Source organism: Fistularia commersonii, chromosome 27 (assembly GCF_037954325.1).
Source record: "Fistularia commersonii isolate RoL2024-O1a breed Wild chromosome 27, RoL_Fcom_v1.0, whole genome shotgun sequence".
Classification (NCBI taxonomy): domain Eukaryota; kingdom Metazoa; phylum Chordata; class Actinopteri; order Syngnathiformes; family Fistulariidae; genus Fistularia; species Fistularia commersonii.
This window is the reverse complement of record NC_141310.1, coordinates 10,699,863-10,719,925: the sequence shown is the minus strand read 5'-3', so window position 1 is coordinate 10,719,925 and position 20,063 is coordinate 10,699,863. Positions and strand designations below refer to the sequence as shown.

The 20,063-nt window shown below is 48.2% G+C and overlaps 1 protein-coding gene across 7 annotated transcripts in view; it reads right to left on the bottom strand.

The window, feature by feature from the left end:
* The window catches only part of celf6 (CUGBP Elav-like family member 6), a 169,147-nt gene that overhangs the window by 10,341 nt on the left and 138,743 nt on the right, over positions 1-20,063 (bottom strand). For 5 of the 7 annotated variants that reach the window (XM_086175007.1, XM_086175006.1, XM_086175005.1 and 2 more), the window contains 6 exons: positions 9,120-9,293; positions 8,177-8,324; positions 6,590-6,739; positions 6,042-6,104; positions 5,350-5,430; positions 1,641-1,784 (listed from right to left, as the gene is read on the bottom strand). In XM_086175007.1, coding sequence (XP_086031133.1) covers positions 1,641-1,784; positions 5,350-5,430; positions 6,042-6,104; positions 6,590-6,739; positions 8,177-8,324; positions 9,120-9,293 — 760 coding nt within the window. The remainder of the gene's footprint in view (positions 1-1,640; positions 1,785-5,349; positions 5,431-6,041; positions 6,105-6,589; positions 6,740-8,176; positions 8,325-9,119; positions 9,294-20,063) is intronic. The other 2 variants (XM_086175009.1, XM_086175010.1) reach the window with 2 other exon arrangements.

The following is a 20,063-nucleotide window of genomic DNA, read 5'->3' as shown; positions in this document are numbered from 1 at the left end:
CAGCGGCCGTGATAGTTTTTTTGAATGAAAAGTGTCCTGTGAGAAGAATCCGGTGATGGTTATGCCCCCAACGGGTAAACACCTACGTCTATGGAACCATAAAAAGACCCTGCCTCGGAGGAGGAGCTAAAATGGTTCCAGCAACCGATTTCCTACTTCACATGCTGTCTGAATGCATCAAGAAATCAGCCTAAGAACTGCAAAAATTTCCTTCGGTGCAAAAGCAGCCCATGCTACTAACACCATGTTGTGCATTTTGTGGAATGCAAAGTGAGAACTTCATCGCACAGGGGAGCAGGAAACAGAAACGCTATTAATCCTTGAACGGTCATTGGGTTTTCTTCACGGCTCTTTGGATCATTTAAGACCAGAGCAAAAAACCCTGTCCACGTTCTCACAGCGACTAGAAGGTCCACTTTTCCGGTGTCCCTGAATGCAGGTCTGGACCGGGAGCGGTGCAGTTCTCATCATTCATGTTCAGCACATGCGGTCCTACGCTTTGCGCGAGCGTCGTTGGCGTCCGTCGCCTCCTCCACTGAGCTATAGAGCAGATGTCGTACCCCCCCCCGGAAGGCATTTCTTTTAAAATCCCTTTTAATTTCAGATTCTTAATGTACGCCGCCGTCCGCCTGTCTTTGTTTATGTCTTTCAAAAGAGCCCCGAGTGACGGCGGGGGGTTCTCGCTTTTAAAAAAGAAATGAGCCGGGAACGAGCGGCGCGCTGAATTTACCGTTTTCAACCGCGATCTTAATTACCGGCCGTGGAAATAAGCCGGCGAGACTGATGAGGTCAGAAGTCCTTTGTCCTTGTCCCCCTGGTGACGGACAGATAGCGATGGCGGGAGGCGTGGGGGGGGGGGGGGGGTGCCCTTGCGCGCGCGTGGCGAGCGAGATACCGCCGCGAGACGGACATTGAGAGGCAGATGAGAGAGACGAGAGCGGCCTCGCAGAGCGGGAGCTGAAAGAAAGCCAACGCCGGGAGTCTTCCTCGCCGCCTTCCCGTTCGTCTCCTGGGTGCCGCTGTCCGACCGAATCAACAGCCGGGCCCACACCAGTCTATTATTATCTCTTTAAGCTCATGGATTCCACCTGCGCCGCCTCCACCCCGATGAACTGGTTTGCGGCGGCGTGGGAGGCAAGAGATGGGGGCGGGGGGGATGGTGGGACACCGCCAGGTTTGGAGTGTGTGTGTGTGTGTGTGTGTGTGTCCGGGAAAATGCTTTTCTCCTGGGTAAAGAGGCGTGGGGGCGCTCGGAACGGGCACTGATTGTATTTGGAACGGCGTGATGGAGGGACGGGTGAATAAGCGCGCGGGGGCAAACAGCGAGCGTGCAAAAAGATGTCTGGGTCGACGGCGGGGTAATTTATTCCCGCCGCGTTTCTCGGCCTGTCGTGATTTTTGGTGATTAGAGCATCCACCTTCCCGCGCCGCCCGCCCCTCTTTCCATTACCCTCCACCGTTTTTAGATACGCCTGCGCCACCGCCACCTTTGCTCAGCGGCACGTAAAGCCACCTTTAAAATGTTAATCGTGTCTTGATTAGCACAAACAACGCGGGTAAAAGAGAAAGCAAACATTAATTGGAGCTAATAGGGGGGCCTAGATTTTGAAAAAAAGGAGTCTTGAAAATTCCAAACTCACCGAAGCATTTGCTCTGATTGGTCGCCCGGTCCACGAAGACCTTCGCGGAGATGACGTTGCCGAAAGGCAGGAACATTTGCATGAGCTCGGCGTCTCCGAACTCCTGGGGCAGGTGATAAATAAACAGGTTGCAGCCCTCCGGCCCTGGCGATGAGTGAGAAAACAGCAGGGAGGTTATATGTGGCATAAACACAACACGCCCAGATGGGGGTTGGGTGGGTGGGAGGGGGTGATAAGGGTGGATAAAATGATGACAGTATAATGCAAGGAAAACAACCGAGGAGGAAGGCGAGACCCCGTGTAAACACTGCACTCTGGAATTCAGACCCGTGGCGTTGAATCGGCGCCGGTTCATCTAAACCCGTTCCCGCCGGATTTTGATGTCCAAACCCGCAATGTTGTCGTAAACTAGCGAGAATCGTGTGACGCGCTCACTCTCAGACCCGGCCGGCGAACCGTGCTAATAACCTTAAAATATTTTCGTTTCAACGACAACAATTTAAAACAACAATCAATCGCGAATGACATTTTATCTTGATGGATTTTTTTTTTTTTTTTTGTCTGCCTCAGTGCCACCCCTGCCCACCTCCCCCTCTGTTGTGCTCTTAAACGGCGTGCAAGGATGCCGAACAGATCGGCGGCAAAGGACGAAAGAAAGGGTAAAAGTAAGTCGTAAAGATCCGTCCACTTTTGAATAATGGAGGGTTTGGAGTCCGTGTCCAACGTTACCTGTGACTAATCATTGTCGAATGTTGTCGTAGCAACTGGACTTGATATTTTCCTCTTGAAGATGTCCAACCTCTCATTTGAGAGGCTTTGAAAAAACAAACCGTGGAGAGTTTTTGGCACCTGCCTGCCGGGGCGTTGGTCCAGGTTGAGATAACGTGATTTGTTAATAAGTGAGTTGCCAGGCAAAATCTAGGTCGAATGACGTCATTTTGTTGATGGGTGCGTTGTTTGGAGCAACAAATGTACAAAGTCTCTTGGCAAAGTGGACTCTCAAAGACGTCTGAACTCTTCTGGCCTGATACATCCCAGAGGGGGCTCGCGGAGGAACATCAAAATGTTGGCCAAAAAAAGCGCGGAGTTAGCTCAATTCAGGGTTAGCTAACCCCAACCCATTTGATAGTACATGGTTATTATTCTCACAATGCACTCGACTTCCCCAAGTTATCCATGTTTTCTTCCTCTTCTTCCAGGAGGTTTGTTGTTGAGTGTGGCCCTAAAGGTGCGAGTCACAACGTGCCCTACCGCGGTCCCTTACCGCACAACTCAAAAGTTCCAGCGACAGGAGGCTGGTTCCTGGAACCCAAATCGGAGCTGGACAAATCTTAGAACTACTCTTTTTGAAAGCAGCTAAACGTGATGTGTGATATGAGAGTCCCCTGCCAGCGCCCCCCCAAAATAATCTCTGTTCTTGCCAAGCTTCTGGGGAAGGGGACAGCGCTGGCGGGGGGGCTGTTAGTGATTGAGTTGTGTTGCAAAAACTAGGTTGAACGGGGTTGACGTATCGTTTGGTGGACCAGTGTACGACTTCTGGAAACTCACCTGAGGTAACATACCGAACAGCCCATTCCCAGTAGGAATATACCCTAAACTAACCAAGGTCTTCAAGAAAAGAATCCGGTTCAACCAGGACTTCTTTGGCCCATGAACCTCCGGAGAGATGTTTTGTGCGATTGTTTCTGGGTTGCAAATATTACCCCGCCAGCGTTTTTTTTTTTTTTCTGGAGTGGTTGTTGTCATGTTAACTCCGGACAACCCCGGAGTTGGCGGTAGCCTAAGGCGCCTTTGACGCAGCGATGAAGATACCCGATGAGACGAGGGTGGAGAAACAAAAGCGGCGATTAAAAAACAGGAAGTCTGAGGAGGAAGGGGAAGAAAAGTAGCATTAAGATGTAAGCCGAGTCCCTCCTTCCATGGCCGTGACGGATTTTTCCCAAATCTCCTCACCCGTCCACCTCCACGCCATGTGTTGTACGCGCCAAGCAGTCCGGACCGAAAGAGCAGGCGTCGGCCTCGCAAGCAGCCGGCCTTGCGAGCTGGCACCCTCTCCCGTCTCACCGCTCAGGGCGACAGCGTGACGAGGCGAGGCCGAGGCCTGGCGGGGAGGCTGATAAGGTGGCGGTGGCGGTGGCTGGCTGCAGCGCCGCCGTGCCTCGGTGAGATAGAGGACACGCGCTCGCGCGCACTCGGCGCGGCACGCTTGACGGAGCGTTTTCTTTTATCATCACCGCCACCGTCTGCCGAGGTGTCTTCCGTCTCGCTTGGAAAATGTGTTTGTTTGAAGGGAAGGGACGTCTGTGTCTGCTCGGCGAGGGATAGCCGCTAGGTTGTTTCTCCTTAGGAGGACGACGGGCTTCGTTTTGGGCGGTTGGGTGAAACACTCCGCTAAAATGCAGTGTGTAAAATGCATCTCTTGACTCCCTTGTGTGACAAAACACTTCAGCGCTGGAGTTTCCCTGAATGTTAGCTTGTTCATAAACCCTCCTCATAAACTCCTGGTGTTACACTGCAACGGGACGGCATCAGAAAACGTATCGGATCCCGTTCCTTTTGCCTTTTCCGAAACAGTGAGAGCATTTGCATGCAAAAAAAAAAAAAAAAAAAAAAAAAGAACAGGGCACCATCTTGCTTCCATTAAGCCATTAAGAAAAATACCGTTTTCACTCAGCGCTAAAATGCTGATTTAAGTTAACGTTCGCGGAGTTTTCGCCGGCGTGGCGCGGGCGCTAGCACGGCACACGGCGTTCGTTCCGGCCGGGAGGTTCGAAGCGAAGGCCGCGTCTGTGAATTCAGGTTTCCGGGCGGCCGTTGTTAAATGGCAGGGCTGCAGACTGAGACAGACTGGGATAACGGCCAAAACCCAGAGGGTGGGGGGCAGGGGGGCAGAACTCAGACAGTCTACTGGCTAAACCAAGAATAGCACAGCCTGTGTGTGTGTGTGTGTGTGTGTGTGTGTGTGTGCGCGCCTCATGTACTACAATTCTTTGTGCGATTAAAATGCTAAGACGGTGCATTCCAGGTGAATCACCTGCGGACGCGTATGTACGCGCGCGTGTCCATGCTTTATTCATAGAGTTCCGGCCGGTGACCCCAGAATGCACCCGCGCCGCCGCCGATAGCAAACATGCGCTAACTCTGCCTTCGGGCAGCGCCGGAAACCCGCCGCTCCGGAGCCGAGTGTTTACGGCGCTCCGAGCTGTCTCGTACAATCGTATAAATTAATAATTGAGACGGAGGAACGATGTCAAAATGAGTGATTTGCCATCACGGTGTGTCCCATGCTTTATTACATCTGATGCCGGGACCTGAGAAGGAACACCACTCCAAGAATGGTAATAAATGATTATGCATGCAGCTAATTAATCTGATGAATATTTATAACCACTTAAACACATTGTAATGGACTGATTAAGCAGTCCAATGCTGCAAGTTTGAATTAGTGCATTTTTTTTTTTTTTTTTTTTTTTTTTTTTGTGAATAATGACATAGTAACTTTCCATCTCGCTGCTAATGTTCCTTCTCTTTAAATCGGGAGCCTTTTTTCTCACATTTTCCCCAGCCAGCCCCCCCGCCCCCCCCCGCCCGAAAAAACCGAAACCCTCCCTTCCCTCGCTAATTCAAAGCAGCGCGGCTACATTAGAATGGAACATGGCAATTATCACCTTTTATCTTGGGTGGGCGCGCTTGCCTCGCTCGCTCTTACCTTCCCTCTGTTGCTGGGGAATGATGGTTGGTTGCTGTGGGAACGCTTGGCTGATTGGCGCATAGGCGGCGGGGTAGGCTGCTGTTGCAAAGGGAAAAAAAAAAAAAAAAAAAAAAAAAACACAGTGGAATTTTTTTTTTTTTTTTTCTCTGCCATGTCTCTATTTTCATATTTGACACAACAAAAAAAAAAAAAAAAAAAAATCATGATTCTATTGTACATTCTGCATTTCCTCCATGGGTGGAATGAGTAATGCGCACTGAGCCTGGTGGCGGGGAGGGGGACGGACGGATGGCCGCGCAAAAAAAAAAAAAAACACGGCGGCTTGGGAGACTTACACCATATTAATGAGGGCCCATGTCAGGAGGAAAGCGACAGTTACGTGAAGGCTATGTCATCCCTCGTGTCGTCTACGGCTCCTCAGCCCTCTGTGTACTTTTGGAATTACTATTCCCTTTTTTTTTCCCCCCGCAGGAGTATAATCAAGTCAACTGAAAATCCTTTTTGCAATCCCAATGTAAAGTAGCCTAATCCGGGGAAGGAAATTAGCCGGTCGTCCGGCTATCTCTACCTGTCATGGCGTCTGCTAATGTGACAAACAGTGGAGCAGAGAGAAAGAGAGAGAGAGAGGGACAGGAACAGATGGAGGAAGTGAGAGGGAGAGAGCGGAGGATGCGAGAAAGACGGATCACCTGCGTAGTGTTGGACGCCGGCGTAAGCCTGCTGGAGAGGGTCAGTCACTGTTGGACTCTGTGCTGCAGAGAGACAAGAACGGAAGAACGGTGACAAAGTGGAAAACGAAGAGAGCGAGGGACGACGGCGGGCGACGGCGAGAGCCCAAGACGGGAATTGACTGATCTGTCGAGAGAGCCGCCGAGGGACGGGGATCACACGGCGAGCGGAAGAATCGGGCTTGTCATATCTGTCAGTTCTTCCAAACGGCCTGTTCGACCCAGATGCTTGCATCAAATATTAACGACGCGCCCAACAAACCACTTTGTAGTTCATTACAATTGCAGCTGTCTTTGCATAATACCGGTTAGGGGGGGGGGGGGTTCGGGAATCAAGACGTGGGAGGCTTTGAGAAGCCGAGACGGGTCGGATCGACTCGGACGGACCCGAAGGTGGTACGTGGCGATCCGATCTGCCGTGTTGAACTTGAGTTATGTAGCCGATGTTCTTATTTGGCTAGCCGTCGCTAGCTGCTAATCGCAAGAAGCCCAAAAAGTGACGTACTCACCTGGGTAAGGATGAATGCCGTTGGTGTAGATGGGCTCGGAGGTGGGCTGCCCGTTGCTTTGCGGCGGGAGCGCGCTGAATCCGTTGACCCCGATCGGGGTGGCTATGCTGGGCACGGCTGTGGCGGAGATGCCCGGCGGTGTGCTGGTGCCTGCGCAGAGATCCGGAGGGATTTCGTGAACTAGAGGCGACGTGAGAGGTACAAAAGAAGTATTGTCGCCGGTGCACAATTTGCCGTGATCAGTAAAATTGATTCATTATGAAAAGCCCCCTTGAACCTTTTTTGAGACGGCATAGAAACCCGGATCTTATTGCGGTTCGTAAGAACTAGTGTGACGCGGGCGATTGGTCGAAGTCATAAGACACACCCGTTGCAGGATACTCCTTGCGGGGTGCCGTTTTTTTAAAAACTATCACGGTCAGCTATTTTTCCGGGATAAAATGGCAAAACGAGCGAGAAACGGAGTGACGAAGAGGTCCGAGCTCTTCTGGGCCGCTATGTCACGGACGGCATTTTGGCCAAAACAAGTACGCAGTTAGCTAATGTTGGGGAGAAGATAAAAACACTTCAACCCTGATGGTCCATGGTTATCATTCCCGCTATGCAGAACGTGCACGCCGCAGCAACTTGGCTTCCTCTTCCTCTATGATTTTTTATTTTTGGGTGTCGCACTTAAGGTGCACGTCCCTCCTTACTGCCGATCGTAATGCAAGGCTAAAAGGTCCTCCCAGGAGGAGGCTAGTTTCTGAAACCAGATTGGAGCCGGACAGTTCTTAAAACAGGTCCGAGAGTGCCTAATGTTTCGTCCCATTTTGGGCCAAATTGGCCGATTCCTCACTCTCTTGCGATGCCGAACTGCGATTTTTGAAACGGCGCAAAAATAGACTCGGTGCAAAAATAATTTATTTGGGTCTGGTTCCCTTTTTCCAGCCTGCACCGCCCAACCAACCAACCCCCGCCCCCCGCGATAGTCTAAGTCTGTCACCTTGTCAGTGCCCTTTTGTGCTGATGGATTTTTATTATTTTCCTAATCCAGGTGAAGGGCATTTAAGTCATCTAGGATTATGTTTGATGGGCATTACCCGGTGTATGTAGGCCTCGTGGATTACAAATGCCAGGTACGGCGTCGAGCCACTTTATTTAATACATTCGCAATGACCCCGCCTTCGGGCGGCCTGCCTACTTAGTGTCGAGCCGTCAAAGCTTCTCATGACAAGGGCCAGAGAGATAGTTCAGGCCGGGGTCCGGGATTATCTCGCGCAAATCTTTGCTCTTATATTGTAGAAGCCAAGGACTCTGCATCCAAAGTCATCAGATTGGCGCCGTTCCCAGAAAACACACTGTCACGGAGACGCGGAGGGAGAGAGAGAGCGACTGACGGCGAGAGAGATAATGAGCGAGAGAAGAGAGAGAGGAGGAGGGGGGGGCGGCGGACTGTAACGGGGCTGCCGATGAGCGTTAGGGAACGTGTTCCTTCGATTCGGCGAAGCCTTCTTTTAGCCCGTACGTGTTAAAATACGTGTCTGAAACGAGGGCTACGGGGGTCGAACTGTCCCCGGGGCTCTCCGGGGGGGGGGGGCGCCGTACCTGAGGACGGTGTCATGGGAGTCGCCACCAGGCCGTTGACATTGAAAGCTGCCATTTGCTGCATTTGCGCGGCAGCGATGGCCGCCATGGGGTTCAGGTAGGACCCTTGTGTCGCCGCCATCAGGGCTGCTTGCTGTTGCATCATCTGCTGTAGGATTAAAGAGCGGTGGGGAGAGGAGGCGGTCGGGGTGGCGGGGCGGATGGAGGGAGGGGACAGAAAAGGCAAAAAGGGAGGGTGAAATAGCCGCAGGACCCGGCGCATGTTTACTCTCACATCTCTGTTTGCTTGGCCCCGCGCCTCGCTCACCAACACAGAGATCTCTGTTGCCCTGCAGCGTCGCTTCCCGGTTACCGTATCACTGTTTGGCCCTCGTGCTTTTATTACACCGACGCGACATAAATTACACTTGTTAAGCCGGCTGTATGGACCAGGTACGTGCAGGGGAGGGAAAGAAAAGGAAAAAAAAAAGATGGAGGCGGTGGCGGCGGCGGAGCGCGAGTGGGCGATTCTCACCTGTCGGGGCTTGTTGTTAGCTACCGCGCGAGTGCAAAATCTAGCAGAAATCCCAACTCTGGCTGTGACTTTCATGTGTGAACAAGAAATGGTGGCGGGGCGGACCGGCGAAAGCGAAAAAAGATAAAATGAAGGGGGTGGGGTGGGGTGGGGGGGTTGTTCATGGCGTGCAGCACTTTTCGCAGCAATGGATTTTTCTGTCGACGCAAAGAACGTGAACAGGAACGGCATTTACGGAAAACACAATAAGCACGTTATCCGAAGGCATATAAATAATGAGAAAATTTCGCATTTTCAACAAGGGCGCTTTAAAGGTGAACGGCAATCGGGAAGACGACGGATCCGTTCGGGTTCCTGCTGGGAAAAGAGCGGGGTGAGTTCAAAATCGCAACAGTGTCAATGTGGTTCGGGTCTTTTTTTAAAGCTCACCGTCTCCTCCCCCGCCGGGCTGAGACTTACAGCATGAGAGTAGGCGCCATAGGCCCCAAACTGGATAGTCATAGGACTGAAGATGCCGAGCTGACCCGCCATCTGGTGCATCCTGCGCAGGGTCCTCTCTTTGTCCGTGTCCGCAAACTTGACCACCAGGCTGGACGAGGCGCCCTGCGGGGGGAAGGGACACGCCGGCGGTTACTTGATAGGCGCCACTCGGCCGGGTCCGTGCGGAGCATTTCTAATCGACCGACCAATCACCTCCGGGCTTTAGGAGTCATTGAAATTCACGCGCGGCGGTGCTGAAGGCTGCCGCGCAGGTCTGAAACGCATGACAGCCCCCTCGGGGGGGTTGGGGGTGGGGAGCGGAGGGGTTCGGCTTCTCGGTCAAGGATACTCCTCGCGTGGCCCCCCGGGGAGCCGCGGATCAAACCGGGAACCTTCCCGTTGAAAGATGACTGACGGCCAAGGTTTTCATTTAAATAAAATAAGTGGGTATTTTTTTTTTTTTTTTTGACAACCCAAAGAAATCCATTTCGGAGAGCTACTTCAGGGGGCCGCGATCTGACTTCCGCGCCGCGCCGTCCCCTCCCAGCCCGGGCGGCCGGTCTTTGTTTTTTCCCTTCCAGATTGATTGAAAATAGCCCGGAGCAGCCGGTACCCGCTCCTCCCTCCCCCCCCCCCCCCACGTTTTCAGAGGAAGACTCCGTTGCTTCATCGCGAGCTGCGAGATGCTGGAAGACGGAGGCGACGCCATTGTCGCCCTGCCAGCTTTTCGTCCAGGCTGTCGGCCCGATGGCCGGCGCTGAACAGTTGCCAGGCTCTGATTGTGCGTACGTCTCATTTAGCCAACCCGTTCCTCCCTCCGAGCCAGAGAGCTGCGGGTTAACATTCATTCTTATGACCTTATGAAATATATCTCGGGGAACGAAAGGTCAATTTGATAAGGTTAGGACAACGGGTGTTTCCAACATGTTCAACGGTCACACGTCAAGATTAGCCACCTTTCTCGATGTAGGAACTTTTTGCTTTTCGTAGGACCTTTTCAGGAATCAGGCCGTTTCTTGGTGCGTTCGGACAGCGAGGGAACCAGGAACTAGGATCTCGGTTCCTAGAACCATTTTAAAATCGCGATGTAGGTGTGACATTTTAAATAAAACTACCACAGTCAGCGCTGTATGTTTTTCTTGGGGTAAAATGGAAGTAACAAACAAGAAATGGAAGTACGGTCTGCTACGGCACAGGGGGGTTTGCAGGGCAGAGTAACATCGACATTTTAACAAAAAGTACCGAGTTGGCTAACGGCGGGGAAGGAAGCAGTGCAGGGAGAAAATAAACGCACTTAAATCTGATAGTTTGCAGTTATTATTCCCCGCCATGCAGAACGTGAACATCGTGGCAACCTTGCTCTCCATGCTGTTGTCTTCTTCTTCATGGCGGGGGTTTTGTTTTTGACACTTAAGGTACACGTCACATCGTGGTCCTGTGCTTTCTGTGCAAATGAATAAATAAAAAGTTTCCCCAGGGGGGAGGCTAATTCCTGGAACCAAATTGGAGGCGGGAAGTTTCTGTCCGTCAACAGTTAACGTGAAACAAGTCTGGATTTCACCATTTCTGTCCCAAAATCTGTTCAAATCCCTGCATATTCATTTCATAATGGTTGCATTTAGCATCTCAATTTTAGCTGAGGTTTACAGATTGTTAATGTCCAACAACTCAGCCCCATCACCTATGGCTATATCACTGTTTATTTTCTATCAAAAAAAAAAAAAAAAAAAGAAAAATCAAGAGTAACTCAAGCTAATATTCATCCAGAGACAGAGATATAAAATTAAACCGTGTCTGGAATGGCGATAAGGCTATCCAAAAACTGCATGGATGGCGCTGCATTAGCATAGCTTTTATACGACGCACATGTTTCCCCCCCAGAGGAAAATGACCTTTAACAAAATGTTGGCTACATAATAAAAAGGATGTCGACTCGATCCGTGTCGATGCACCGCCGTCCCGTCTTCGGCGGGGGGCTCGGCGCTCGCCGTCTCCGCCGTACCGGCTTCCCGCCGCCAACGGAGCTTCGACCCGCGAGCTTTAACATGTCCAGCTAAGTCGCCTCTCGCTATTTAGCTTTCGGCGTTAAATTAAAAAGAATAAGTGAGTGATATTTGCCCGGGTTAACTTTCCAACTCCACTGTACACACCGACAGTGAACTGTGATCCCGGCCGGGTCCCGCGGGAGTCCCGCTACCCCCTTCCTCCCCCCTGGCGGTGAAGCTCCGCTGCATACGGCGCCGGGTAATTAGGTCTGACAAAAGCCTTTGGCGAGTGGAGGGCGAAGTATTGACTAATGGCTCGGCCTTATGGCAGATATAGTTCGGTATCGATGTCCGTGTTCCTGAGTTTGCATCCAATTAAATCGTTTGAGAGACAGAGACCAGAAGTCAGTTCCTCATGTGACATGCAGGGGAGGAGAGGGGGGAGGCAGTGTGTGTGTGTGTGTGTGTGTGTGTGAGTGACAAAGAGGGAGATGGACGGGGAGTGTGAGAGAAAGCAGCGACTGATGCTGTCAAGAAGACCGGGTTCCTATTTAATTAAAAGCAGTGTGTTGCTGGGAAAGAGCACGGAGCGGCGGCAGGACAGAAGGACGCCGCCGGCCGCTGGGGCAGGGCGGAGCGGCGAGGGAAGGGGGGAGTCGGGATATGATTAGCGTGATCATAAAAGCAAAGATGTCAGGGAGGAAAAAGGACGGCGTGATCGCAACTCGGATTGGTCTTTTCGCGAAAATGTCTCATCCTGACAGCGCTGGTATAACCAACACTTTGATTTGGATTTCTGTATTATGTGAAGGGGACGGGGGGACATAAGGGACACACACACACACACACACACACACACACACGCACACACACATGCTTGTTTCATCTGAGTTTAGAATGGATGTCGCTCTCGGCGTTCATGCAGGTTGCAAAGCTCTGCACACAAAATCACCAAAACAAACAAGCATTGTACGTGTATGTGTGTGTGTGTGTGTGTGTGTGTGTGTGTGTGTGTGTCTGTTCGGCCTCTGAACAAACACAGCCTCTTGTTCAACGCTGTCACTCCAGTAATTCATACAAAAACAGTGCCCTCTTTTTTTTTTTTTTTGCAAGTGCTCTATGAAATATTAAAAAAAAATAGAAGCTAAGTGATATTGCCGCTGAGAGACCGCGTTTTTTTTTTCCGGGGCCGGTCTCGTTCTCGTTCTTTGCGGTTTGACTCATCACGACGGACCTTACGTAACGCCGGCCCCTGCATTTATTGTGGGGAAAAATAGAGGAAAATCCCAGCGCCGCCCTGATCCGAGCCCCGAGCCTGATCTCCCGTCAGCCCTCAGAATTGATCGGCAACATTCATTAACATATTAAAAGGAAATGGCTTTTTTTTGTCGAGAGGATTTTGAGAAACAAAGTAAGTTTTATTATTTAATTTCTCTTTTTTTCCCACCTCCTGACATATTTTTTTTGTTCACTCTCTGTCTTGCCTGCTCAATTTTAGAAATCCATTTCTTTATTACCCTTATACCAGCTGTGATTGGGCAAAACACGGGGTTCGTCTTAGACCGGGCGCCAACTGAACGGGGTCGTATGTAGCCTTGCAATCACCCTCTCATTATATATATACATAAACATATAGACATGCAACCATTCAGTCATATGGACATTCAAACGTTCACTCTATCATTCACACGTCATATTAAGACGGGAACAATCCACCATCTCAGTCATGCGTTGATATAGACATACATCAATTCACTCATTCATTAGTTATATAGATATAAATTCATTCACTCATTCATCATCTATACAGACATACAACCTTTCACTCATTCATTAGTGATATAGCCATACAATATTCACTAATTCATTAGTTATACATACATATATCATTCACACATTCATTACTTATATAGACATACATCCATTCATCCATTCATTAGTTATATAGACATTATTCACTAATCCATTAGTTATATAGATATACATCCATTCACACATTCATTAGTTATATAGACATTATTCACTAATTCATTAGTTATATAGATATACATCCATTCACACATTCATAAGTTATATAGACATACAACCATTCATTCACTCATCCACTATTCGTAGAGATATATTTGAACGTTCACCCTCTCATTCAAACCTCATACAGAGACATGCAAATATTCCCTTACTCATTCACTATTTATGTATATATTCAAGGATTCAACCTCTCATTCAAGTGTCATATATAGAGATACAGGCATTCATTTACCGTTCATATTGAGACATACAACCATTCATTCACTCATTCATTCTTCATATAGAGGCATTTGAATGTTACTAACAACTTTGCTCATTAGCTATTCATTCACGATGATATTCACTTTCTCATTCATGTATAATAAAGACTTAAACCATTCACCCTCTCATTCAAGTGTCATAAAGACACACAAGCATTTACCCTTTGATCCCCACATCATTTATAGACAACCGTGCACTCATTTATTAGTTATATAGAAATACAACCGTTCATTCACTCATTCACTGCTCATATTGAGACATCCAAATGTTCACTCTCATTCAAACGTCACACTAGGGAATGTAGGGTCTCTAATGAATCCGCTGCAAGTTTTCTCGATTGTGGGAAACCGGAAAACATGGAGACCCCACGCAGAACGTCCTCCGGTTGGAATCAAACCGAGGACTTTCTGGATGTAACCACCGCGGCGCCTTCTTCCTAGATTTTATTCGAAGTTTATACGTTCATACTCTGCTTTGTGCATCTGTTTATTCCTACATTCATTGAACGCCTCATGAAGAATATGTTGGGCAAGAGCAAGAGAGAAAGCCTGAGGCGGCCTGTACTTTTTGCGTCATAGACGGCGAGACAGGCGGAGATCTCCGGTCGTCACCGGGCGGTGCTAAAGCATGACCGCATGCTCCGCGGGGTGATAACACCTGCACAGGCTGCCGCTAACGTAAAACGCCCGGTGTTTCTAATTCCCTCGGCTTAAATATCCCTTCTGAAATCCCACCCCCGGACGCTTTGGGATTTATTTTATTTGCCTTCGTGTTATCGAGCAGATGCGCTCCGACGAGACCCCGGCGCCTAATCAGAAAACATCAGATCCGCGGCGGCGTAAAGGGGGAGGCGGTGGCGGGGAGGCGGTCGCGTGTCCGGGTAATGAAGGGGACAGGTGGCTGTCGGCGACGGGCGACGGATGCAAAGCAGCCGCGGGCGGAAAAAATCGCAACAAATAGAATAATAACCTCCGCCGGCGAGGCCCGCCGCACCTGGGGAGAAAATGAATTTGCAGAATTTGATAGGGGGCCAACGGGGAGCCCTCACTTTTGACAGACACGATGAAGGAATTCGCCACGGGTTCAAAAACTAATCTCATTTCTTGAGCAACACACTTGACTGGCGAAAATCTCTCGTATTGGAATTTTGCGAGGGCCGCAAAAAGTCGAGATGTCATGCAAAGCGTCAAGTCTCGCTCTCCTTTGGGCCGCTCTCTCAGCCAATCACCTTCCTACGTCTGACCCTCGTCTCTCACTCCATCCATTCGGCTCCTCTCAGGACTGCCTCTTCTTCTGTCGTGATATATTTATTATATAAATGCAGAGCATGCCAACTTGCAATTTGTACAATTCTGTAATTTATTTGTTTGTATATATATGCGCATGTGTGTATACAAATGATTTATTTAAAAATAAATAAATACATGTAAATAAAATGTATATATTTATGGATATAAAAAATTAACCTTTATTTATATTTATTTAATTTATTTTTCAATATGTATATTTATTTAATACATACATTTAATTTTAATTTATTTTATTTTTTATTTTTTATTTATTCCAAAATTTTAATCATGTGCCTCCCAGTTGCCCTTCGGGGCAAATATGTTTCTCTGATTTTGATTCTCCAAGGCCTGGTATTTAACAACTTCGCCATCCGTCTACCAAGATCTTCCAGGAAGACAAAACCCTACGCCTATTCTGCATGGAGATTTGAAGTGATATTATAAAAGAGGAAAAACAAAAAAAACTAAAATAAACATGCTAACGTGCTAAGGAGGTCAAAATGCTACAGCTAACAGGCAGACGGCTCTGTGGAAGCGGGTTCATGAAGAATGTGACTGGAATGAACTGGAAACATAATCGAACAACCCAGCAGCCAACTTGTAAATTAGATCGTCCGAGTCCAGGTTAATTTTGAATCCGTTACCGACCCGTCTCTGGATGACCTGCAAGAAACTATTGATGCAACAGCACTTCCATACTGTTATCACTTTTTTTTTTCTTGCAACTGCATTTTGGTACTTCTGCCATTCTTAAAAACAAATCAAAAGAAAATTACACCAATCGGTATTTACCTCACATAACTCATCGTTATTCTCTGTGACAAATGATGTATAATTTTTTTTTGACTTTTAAGATAGACTCTATAGATCACCATAGGGGAAATTCTTTTGTCACAGCAGTGTAACAGTTACTGTGTTAATAAATGTGAATGGTAATAGAGATACAATTAGAAAATAGCAGAAGAGCACATAAATAGAGAGCAGAGAGAACAACAACAACAAATCAGGGATAAAAATGGACAACAGAATGGGAAAAAAAAAGACAATAAGGGTGAATGAAGACAACCAAAACCATAAACCAAGTGACAATAGCAATGATATCACTAAAATAAATAAAAATAAGCATGACCGTGGGCCTTAGTGTAACATTATTTAGATTCTCTGTACGTGTGAACGTTTGGCACTATTGACAATAAAGTTGACTTTGACTTTTTGAGGAACCGATTGGCAGTTAAAACTTTCAAGACGGTTTGGACACAAGAGGGATGTTGGAGATATCTGTTGAGGTTGGAACTGCCAGGCAGGAGATCTAAAACAGATTTATGGATAGAGGGATAGCGGATGTGAAGCTAGTTGCTTGACTTCCTGGTTATGTCTGGATTTGATGGCCATTTTAGTCCTTTTTGCTCATCAGTCGCCTGCTACGGCGGCGGCGGCGACCTCGGCCAGGGGGGAGGCTGAGGCCATCAGCCAGGCCGCGACACCAAACATGACACCTCCTGCAATTCCGCTAGTTTTTGCCACCTGTGCCGCCTGATGCTCCGCACCCGGCCGCCACATAAGCTAATTTTGGCGGTACCTAAAATCCGCCATAAGCATCCATTAAAACTTCGACCCAATATATCAGCGCACGCCCTTCGGTGGCGTGACCTGCCCTCGAGCGTAATTAAGCGCCCTTCATTTTAGGGGGGGGGGGGGGGGGCCGCGGCGTATTTCGGCGCAGATGTTATTCACGGTACGCGCACGCGTGAGCGAGCGTGCCAGGTAACACAGATGCCGCGGCGAGAACATTAAGAGAGAGAGCGAGGCGGCGAACGGGCGAGAGACGACGCTTTGTTCAAGGTTCAGCCGGATCTCGCAGCTGGCGGCGGGCGTCGAGCGGAGCGGCTCACGCGCCGAATCCCGCCTCCTGTTAGCCGGTTGTTGACGACATGTGGCGGCGATATTATCCAAATTAGCTGCATCCCCCTGCGGTACCCTATCCTTAGCCGGGTGCTAATGGCCACATTGCCCATTAATCTAGAAGGAAGCTGGATTTCAGGAGAGGAGAATAACAGGTGCACGGAGAAAGATCCGGATCACGCGCCATATCGATATGGTTTTTAATGAAGTGTGTGACGGCTGCCGAAGGGCCGGGGGTCTACCGGGGGTCTACCGGGGGCCCCGTATGCCGCCCCGGACCGCTACGACTCTGAATACGTTGATTGCGAGTGGTAATAATATAGTAATTAAGCAACCACTCACAATGTAATATTCAGCCTGAACGTGATGGATCAAAGTGTAAATTATAATGCAAAGTGAAATATAAGCCGCTGTTGTGCGTAATCTAATGATATATCACATTATTAGCTGTTATTAGAGTATTACAGTGTTATAACAACCCGAACCTATGATGTCATGCTGTATATTCTTTGCCTTTATTTTATTGTCTTTAAAAATAACCGCTCGAACACCTGACTCCTCGGGCGCCACCGCCCACGCACCTCATCGCTGCCGCGATTTGACACTCTCCCGTTATTGGCTGAGAAATGCAATTCAATTATTCGCCCGTTATCGCTTTATTGACTTTTATCACGCAAAGAATTATTACGTTATTGACGGTTATTGCATTTCCTGTAATTATTACATCATTGGCTTCAGCGGCGGGATCGCTCCCTGGCCCGCGGCCCGCCGCTAGACAAATCTCAGAGCCGGTGTTAAACTCACAAACAAGTTTCATTTCTGCTGAACACACACACACACACACACACACACACACTTCAACAAACTCCAGCACTTCCTGGCCTCCCTCACTACTTCAGTGCAGCACAAAATGAAATGAGGAGGCATCAAAAAAAAAAAAAAAAAGGAGTGTAAAAATTACATCTGGTTTCATGGACACTATCTGGCTGCCAGGAAGCGTCCGTAAATATTTATTGCCGAACATCAGTGAAGTGTGTGAAGGTGCGGGTGTCTGGCAGAGGGAGTGTGTGCCCGCTTGTGTCCAGCTGTGCAGCATTCCACACACATACACACACACCTAAAAACACACACCAAAAACACACACACTTTCAGCCATTGACAGTGAGACACTTTATGGTTTTGGTGCCTGTGTGAATAAGTGAATGGTTTTATGAGGTGTTAATAAGTGAGTAAATGATTGAATGTCATTAGATGACATGTGAATGAATGAATGAATGAATGAATGAATGCATGCATGCATGAATGAATGAATGAATGAATGAGTGAGTGGTTTTGTCACTATATGACATTCGAATGAGAGGGTGAATGATTTAATGCTCATATGAAGTGTGAAGGGGGGTGAACATTTTATGTCTCTTTGACGTGTTAATGGTTATTTCTCTCAGACATGTGTGAATGAGTGAATGGTTGAATGTCTGATGACGTACGTGCATGAATGAATGGTCGTAAGTCACGTAATGATGTGTGTGTGTCAGTGAATGGTTGTGTCTCCATATGACATGTGAATGTACGTGTGAATGATTTAATGTCTCTATTTGATGTAGGAATGAGAGAGTGAATTGTAAATGCAATATCTGAATTAATAGAATTAATAGAATTAATGATTTCATATCTATCATATCTCTGTCTGACAGGTGAATAGTTTTATGTCTCTCTGATGTGTGTGAATGAGTGAACGGTTGTATATCTCTTTTTGATTTGTAAATGACAGGGTGAATGGTTTTGTCTCTCTATATCATGCAAATGAGAGGGTGAATGATCGAATGTGCCTGTATAAGGGTCGACTTCCCCGTGATACCGACTCCAAGATAAATGGTACAGACGATGAATGAATGAATGAACGAATGAATGAATATCGTGTAGGTAGAGGCCACACTCTGAAGGGTAGATCAAATAAAGCTGAATGCCAGTGGAACACTGATGGAGTGTACACGTTCCCAAACACTTTGGCTCAATAAAACCAATATGTTTACAAGAAAGCAGTCAGACAGAAGAAGAAAAATAAGTACATAAAAACACCGTTGGTCCTAAACTGATCGAGTTTTATTTTGTAAATGTTGACCTTCCCGCCAGCCGCAGTAACACATCCTTCCATAAGTGTTTTCCAGTAGCTTAAAGAAAGAAGCGCATCTCCCCGCCAGGGGGTCCCACTCTCGCTGTTTCAAATTGGGCCGTGATGACCCCCCCTACCCCCCCCCGCCTTTCCAAATGGTTTCTCCCGTGTTGCTGGAGGAGCTTTGCGACACGCATCATAAGCCCCTTTACGTGTTCCACTCCATATTTACGGGATATTTAGCCGTCAGTGTCATGTCGGACGCTCTGGCCCGCTTTAATGGGTTTTTCATAAACACTTAATGGATCGCTCTCTTAATCCGTCCTTAAGAGTGTTTCTCCATCAGTATCCATCTCCATCACTGATGTGAGAACTGGGTTAATAATCCCTTTTTTTTATTTTTTAATAGTGTGGCATTCAAGGTGCCACAGAAAGTAAAGCTGTTGATCCATACATATTAGCAATCATGAATTTCTCTACTATAAATACTAATGCTAGCTTGGTTAGCATGGATAGCGCTTTGGCCTCGCAGCAAGAAGCTCACTGTTTTGATTCGACAACTGTGTTTGGAGTTTGCACGTTCTGCTGGTCTTCACGACGTGCCTTAAATTGCACGGACGTGCTAATAAGAGGGTGAACGTCTTTATGTTTGGGCTTCTGATCACAACTAGGGTAGGCTACGGTATCCAGAGTGCTGGATGTGCAGAGGAATGAATAGCACTAGCTTAGCCTCTGCGCCACCGGTCCAACACTCAAATTTCATCAATGTTATGTTATTAACAGAAGAGCCACGCCTAAAAAATACTTCTTTAGCAATTCTACATCTTTGAAAGTGCGTCTTGTTGCAGTTTGCACGACTCGGGTGATCGAAAGCAGAAAGTGTCGTGATACGATCACATCGGACGTGACTTATTCAATTTCTTTATGACGTCACCGTGGCGACCGTTCCTTCGTGACTCGGGTTCTACTCGTGGATGCAGCCGCTGTCGTCCCGCATTAGCTCCGCGCCCGCCTCCTCGTGCGCTTCTTCCCAGTGACTGTAAAAAGGTGACGTATTATTCAAATGTCTTTCCTCCCTCGGATCGGTTGTCACGCCAAGGGAGGATGGATTTCTCCCCCCGTCTCGAGCATCGTCAGAGTTACCACCTCCCTCGTAAATAACCTGAACTGCCTGTATTGGAAAAAAGAAAAAAAGTTCCCAAAGTTAACGCCGGTTCCCTCCGAATGCTAATCGGCCACCGCCGCTGATGGAAAAACACCGTCCTCCGATGTAAAGCTGCTAATTTCACACTAATTTCCAATTCCGGGAGCAGGT